General features: G+C 30.5%; 1 protein-coding gene across 1 annotated transcript; it reads left to right on the top strand.

Annotated features, from left to right (window-relative positions):
• Nucleotides 1–1061: 1061 nt before the first annotated feature.
• LOC137807692 (uncharacterized) lies at nucleotides 1062–2453 on the top strand. The gene is made up of 3 exons (XM_068608451.1): nucleotides 1062–1535; nucleotides 1832–1917; nucleotides 2025–2453. Exons 1-3 carry the CDS (start codon nucleotides 1238–1240, stop codon nucleotides 2307–2309), a joined length of 669 nt encoding a protein of 222 aa, XP_068464552.1. The 5' UTR covers nucleotides 1062–1237; the 3' UTR covers nucleotides 2310–2453.
• Nucleotides 2454–7345: the final 4892 nt, after the last annotated feature.

Below are 7345 nucleotides of genomic sequence, written 5' to 3'. Positions count from 1 at the left end.
AAAAACTTTCTTTTTGCACCTCATAAAATAAATAGATAAAATGACTAAATGTTCCTATTTAATCCGTTCTTATATTGGAAAGTTTTTTCTAAAACACACTTTAAAAAAATTATTCTAGAAATTATAGTTCAGAACAATTTTATACACGCAAAAAGTTTATTCCAAAATCTTTTTCTATATTTGTTGAATTCTAAAATGTATGTTGTAGAAAGCTTCCAAAAAATATAATACAGATAAAAAAATGTTTCCAAAAAATATATTTGTTGAATTCTAAAAAAATATGTTCTAGAAAGCTTAAAAAAATATAATACAGAAATTATTTTAAAAAAAAAGGTAAAACAGTTTTTTTGAAAATTGATGGGATGCACAAAGAATTTTAATAGGATGGAAGAAGAAACACCCTTCACCTATTGATATGGACCCAACAATATTGGGAAAAAAAACAAGTGAAATCAAATAAAAATTTTATTTTATTCTTTTAGTAGGGTTTAATTTTTAATTTCAGCCTTTTTATAACTAAAAAATTAACGATAAATTAATTTTACCTTAGTTTTATATAATTCAAATAATGGAAATTAATGGTATCATTTTATTTCATTCTATTTTATCTAAGTACAATAATCATCTTCCATGAAAGACATTTATAAGAAAATGTGGCTACCATTTTTTGGGAGCTCAATTATTATCGTTTCCTTGCATAGAACATCTTCACATCCAACAATGGAAAAGGATGTTTTGTGACTTTTGTAACGGCTTGACATTACGTGGCTCCATGTTTGAATCGCTTAAAATTCTGAATCAACGTGATCTCCATGACTCCTCAAATTGATATAAATACTTTTCCATATATATAAACTCCTTAACTCAATGATTAGTGCGCGTAATTATAATATTAATAATTTTGTATTGGAAGGTGTTGTCTCGAGAATTGTTTTTCCACGTGTGTGGAAAGCATTAAGGATTAAAGAATTAATGTCAACATTGTCAACTCTGGTTCATCATGCAAACTCCTCTTGATGGTTGGCACGTTCGATATTAGCCCCACATCGAAGACATAACACGGAAACAGACGAAGAAACCATTAATTGGCATTTAAAAGAGAGGCGGAAGAGAACGAAGAGGTTCAAAGTCAAGGGTGAGTGTGAGTATAACAAAGAAGCTTTGTTTCATTAATTTTGTTCCTATTATTGTGTGTGTATAGAAGGACACAGTTTGAGTCCTTTGGGACTAACCCGACATGGGAAGACCACGTATCAGGCTCTGCTTTGGTCACGCCACGCCTCGTGTTCGAGCCTGTTCTGCATCTACTTTTCGCTCCAAGTCCCCCTCCTCTGCTTCTATCAATTATGCAAACAGAACTGAGTTTTCAGGTAATGCAGGCCACCACTCTAACGGGGCTGAAGGAGGCAATAAGATAATGGTGGTTGTGGATTCAAGCTTTGAAGCAAAAGGGGCTCTTGATTGGGCTCTTTCTCACACTGTTCAAACCCAAGACACTCTTGTTCTTGTTCATGTCACCAGACCCAACACGGAAGGTCAGAACTAATACTGTTACTGTTAGCATGCACTTAGATATTGGCTAAGTTAGAATGCAGTTCTTGGTTTAGTTTTTCAAGATTAAAATCTCGTACTGTAGTCTCTTAAAATCTTTGTTAGATCAAATTGATCATTTTACAGAATTGCCCATTTGATCTAACTGAGACACTCTAAATGATTGAAGTAGAAGTTTTTAAATTTATCTGACCAAACTGGAAAAAACAAATCAAGATGATTGAACAAAATGTATGAATTGTGTACAAGTTTTGACAAAGCTGTGTGTTTGTATTCACAGGCAAGGAATCTGGTGCGAAGTTTAATGTGAAGGCTTATCAACTTCTCCTTGATATGAAAAGTGTGTGCGAAAGGAAGAGACCCGGGGTAAGTTTCTTTAGAGAAATGTGATTGTTTTCTTGTGAAATGGACATGGATGAATGAATGTAGGAGAAGAGGTAACTGACTAAAGTGTTGTTGTGGATGGGTTTCAGGTGGTGGTGAATGTAGTGATGTTGGAAGGAGAGGAAAAGGGTGTTGCCATAGTGGAAGAGGCAAAGCAACAGAGGGTGTCATTGTTGGTTGTGGGACAAAGAAAGCGATCATTTTTATGGTGCATCTTGCGAACATGGGTAAGGAAGGGAAAAGGACCAGGCTTCGTGGAGTATTGTATACAGAACTCACCCTGCATGACAATTGCGATCAGGAGGAAGAATAAGAAACATGGGGGCTACTTGATTACTACCAAACGTCACAAAAAGTTTTGGCTTTTGGCTTAGTATTATCACCATTTGTGAAATGTGCTGAGGTGTTAAGGAAGGACTTTTGTCTCTAAATTTCGTCCTTGTTCAAATTGGTTGCTGGAACTTTCACTGTACTTCAAATTAAATTACAAATATAGATTTACTTGTGGATTTTAGAAATAGTCCTTTTAAAGTTGCAAGTGAGATTAACAAGACACAAGTTAGCTAAATATGCCATATAAATGCATGATGTTATGAATCATAAGCTACATGTCTTGAAGAGCATTTTGGGAAATACTGAACAATCTTCATCTGTCCAGTGATTTGGTGATTTTTCACACTGTTACACAACACGCAGGGGATATAATTGAAAGCTCAAAATTAAAATTTTATGAATGAAGGAAGTTAAGAACAGGAAATTGTGGATAAAGTAGAGAACTGAAAGTTAGAACCTCAGATATCAGAAAGAAAAAAGCAATGAAGCATTGTTTGGTTGTTGAGTTGAGCAATGTAATATTGCCAACCAGAGTTGTTCAGAGTGAAATTAATAGAATGGCGATAAATTAATTTGGGTGTTTCTTCCTCCACCTCCAACCAATTTCTTCCTGTACCCCCATTAATATTGGAAAGGACTGTTTTACCATTTTTAAAATGATTTCTCGATTGCTTTTTTTTTTTAATATTTCTAGGACATATTTTACAGAATTCATAAAATATATTTCTGGAAAATGTTTTCCAAAACAGAATTTTCAGAACAAACTTTCCAAAACATATAATGCATTCTAGAATGTGTTTTTTAAAAATATATTTTTTAAAATATGTTTGGAAATAACTTTTCAGAATAATTGCGAATTAGAAGGGCATTTTGGTTATTTTATGTAATTAATGAAATGCAAAGAGAAATTTGACGAAATACAGGAAGAAACCCCATCAATTGGCTATGGGCTAGCCCGGTCTAAAATGGTAGCTCAACAGACTCTTTCTTCCTACACCTCCATACCTTCTTGTGCCACCCCCATACTAAATATGAAAATATCATTTTATCCTTTTTTTTCACTCCCTTGGATTTGAAATAATAAGCCTATGGATTATGTAATCTGGATAAATTCCGGATTACATAATTCGGAAGTCAATTTCATATTTAGAAAAGACTTCCGGATTATGCAATCCGAAAGCTAATAACACATCAGAAAAAAAGACTTCCGGATTACATAATCCGGAAACTAATCTTATGTATAGAAAAGACTTCCGGATTATGTAATCCGGAAGCTAATCACAAAAGACTTCCGGATTACATAATCCAGAAGCTAATTTTGAATCTAAAAAATGACTTCCGGATTATATAATCCGGAATATTGAAAAGGGTATTTTTGGAATAAGAAAAATGTATGGGGGTGGCACAAGAAGGTATGGAGGTGCAGGAAGAAGCAGCCAGCTCAACAAGGTGTGATGAGTTAAGGTAGCCCATCAATTGTACAGTGACATTGTGTTTGAAAAAGAGATGCAACAACTATTAAATATTTTTCTCCAACTTGTCTCCTTTGAGATTTTGTACTAATATTAGAACTAGATTTTAGTTTCTCCAATATATGGTAGCATTGAAATCCTTTAAATTCATAAAAAATATATATATTTCTTTTACTTTTCTAATCATGATGTTACCAACATTTTAAATAGTTTCGGTCCCATGATTAGTGTTCATGTGTTTCACATACAAGTTCATTATATCATTCTAGTTTGAAATTGTCTTGAATCGATAATCTCTAGTCTTTTTGTGAGATTTGGAAGAAAAATAAATAAGTAAATAATTAAATGAATAATTATAAATTTTCTTTAAATAATAACACTATATAATATGACATGTTCTATATTTCAATCAATATTTTTAGTTATGTATTTAGTTTCATCCCAATTAAATCCACTAGAATCAAGAATGTCACTAATAACTCCATATCATGATCTTCAAAGTTTTGATTAGATGGTTAGCATTCTTGCAAGTGACTTGGAATTTGAAGTTGGAGGATAACATTATATATGCTACCATTTTCCAAGTTTGTGCTCTCTTATTGTCCAAATTTCTTTGATCTCTTAACACTTCAACATTTTTCAAGCAAAGAAAAAGGGAGAATAAATAAGAAGTGCTTCCAAAAGGAAAGAGGGCATGTGAAAAGAGTGAGAGCATAGAGAGGTGGGGCTGAAATTTGAAATTACTTATTTTAAAAATGAATTTCAACTTCTATTATCTTAGTTATTTGAGTTCCTCTAAAAAAATTCCTAAATTTCAATTTCTTTTTAATTTCCTTATCCAAATAATTTACTTTATTCTAATGAATTCTAATTTAGTAAATAGATAAATTATTCTCTTAAATTATCTTATTTAAAAAATAGAGTGAATATTTATCTTATTACAAATAAGGAATGTTAGCGGGTTGGATAGAATTTGAACAAACCCATTATGCAACCTACTAAGAAAATATTTGGTTGGGTTTCTACATTCTTTTATGTTAAAAACAATCCAACCCAACACACTATTATATGAGTTTGATTGGCTTGGACTAGTTAGGTCAAAATTTTGAAAAACTTTTTTTTTTTTAAAGTTGTAATTTTCAAGTATCAACCTAATTAAAAAATAACACAATCCGTACAAAAGTTAATTCAAAATTTCAAGTAAGCCAATAGTTAAGTCATAACAAGTTTGTCCAATCTAATTCAAGACATGAAAAGAAAAATATAACACAATTTGTTCATAACACAAGTATAAGAATGGGTCTTGGGTTGAGTCTTGGGTCACCTGTACTAAACATATCACCTAACCTGTATAAAAGTGAGTTAGTTTGGATTGCGTTGAATTTGACCCAATTATAAATTAATCTCGACCCAATCTAATTGAGTTGGATTAGGTCGAGTTTGGTCATCGAATAACTTGACCAAATGAATACCTAATTATAAATTTTAAAATATCAAATTTCCTAAATATTAGAAGTTTAGATTATTATACCTACATACAAAAGATTGAGCATCTTCATTACAAAATCTTATTTTGACATCTTGTACTATTTGTCAATTTTGACTCTAATAGTAAATTTCACTTTAAGATCTTAGTAGTTTTTTTTAGATCTCACCATTTTGTTTCATCATAGAAAAAAAATTTAAAATATGATTTTTTTTTTATTGTTTTAGGTTTGTAAAAGAACTCACTCCTCATGGTGAAGATTTTATCTCTCCTTATAATACAAGATATCGTAAGTAATAGATCTTATGTGTAAAATCTTTCTTGAAGATCCATCATTACATATGTGTTATTGGGAAGATCAAACCAAATAATGGGATGCACCAAATAGAAAAAGGAACGCATCAAACACCGATACTTTTATGTGAGAAACCCTCAAAGTGAAGAAAAAACCACGATACCTAGTTCAATAAAAAACTTCCACTAATTAATTGGTACACCACAAATTCTCTTTAAGTCTCCAAGGATAAAAAAACAATATCTCTTTTCTCCAACAAGATGGATAACAATATAAGAATTCTTTATCTCTTTCCTCGTGGCTTCTTTCCTTTTCTCATTAGAGACATTCAATTATTATCTCTCTATTTCCCATTAAAAATCTTGATGCAAAAAGATATATTCTTTAATAGGCATAAGGGAAGCCCATAAAAAAATAATATATTTTTTTTATTTTCTCTAATTAAGCATCATGAGTCCAACAACTTAGTGAGTTACCTAACAAATTCCCTTGCCAATTAATTGTGGTCATAGTCAATCAAGATCTTTCTCTTTACCGATAATAGATTTTACTACAAGGAACGTCTTTATCATCATATCTCTGTCATTCTTATCTATATATATTCAAGAATTTTTTAGACTCAAACAAATCACTTCATCTCTTTCATAAGTTGTAAGCTAAAGTCTCATTAAACACATGATGATAAACAATTTGATCTATCCATTTTCTAATCATGCAAATAGTTTTTTTTTCTTTAACTTCTTCCAATCTTCCCAAGGTTTATCTCTTGGTTTAATACTTTTTTTCCTCGATAGGATCATATAGGTATTTGCAAAATAACAAATCTTCCATTCAAAATTTCCACATTAAATAATTGGTAGAATCCAATTTAATTAGGATTGTGACGCCATCATCATCTTCTATCTTTCAAGAACAAATCAAAACTCCTAACTAGAGCTTTGATAACACTGATTGTAAAGATGGCAAAAATAACATGTAAAAGTAGTACTCATATCAAAATTTTGATGTATAAATAATAGCATACTATAAAAAATATCAAACAACAAACAAACACCAATAATAAAAAAAAAAAAGACGCATCAAACAAGAAAGAAAAACCAATTCACACAAAAACTTTTGATGTGTGAAACCCCTCAAAATGCAAGAAAAAACCACGAAACCTAATCCAATTAAAACTTTCACTAATACTAATTAAAGAATACACCATAAATTCTCTTTCGCAAGAAGGTAGGAATCAATAAAAAAAAACATGTTTCCTTAGCTTAGCTAGAATATAAAAAGAACCAAATACATAAAATAATTTATATAAAATATCTCTTCCAAAGTTTTTATATACAAATTTTCATGTCCACGAGACACAAATTATTATTTTCATTTTATTTCTGTTTTGCTGGATTCTTTTCTTTTTTTATTAAAGACTTTTAATTTCTATCTTTTTTATTTTATTTTATTTTTCACTTTTACATGTTTTCCTCTTTGTCCAGTATTTTGTCAGTGTGAAGTTGAGATAAAACATGAGGAAGAAAAACTGATGACAGTTGATGCCATCATGTGAAGACATGTTCACAGTGCGCAGGGACAAAAATCACAAAGCTTCATGCACAAACTACATCTAATTAATTACATTATGTTTCGAGTTTTTATGAAAGTAACATAATAAGTAAGAAGTTGTTTTAGTTTAATGAAAAAAGTTCGGACAATATTTGATAGTAACATACTTTCACACCATTATATTATTTAATTTTACTAGATTATTTTATTTCAAAATTTATTTTTTAAATAGTATAAATTGTATTCATGAATCCTTATAATAATATAAAATTG

This window comes from Phaseolus vulgaris, chromosome 3, assembly GCF_000499845.2.
Source record: "Phaseolus vulgaris cultivar G19833 chromosome 3, P. vulgaris v2.0, whole genome shotgun sequence".
In the NCBI taxonomy this organism is placed as follows: domain Eukaryota; kingdom Viridiplantae; phylum Streptophyta; class Magnoliopsida; order Fabales; family Fabaceae; genus Phaseolus; species Phaseolus vulgaris.
The sequence above is the reverse complement of the archived record's forward strand: the minus strand, read 5'-3'. Positions and strand labels throughout refer to the sequence as shown.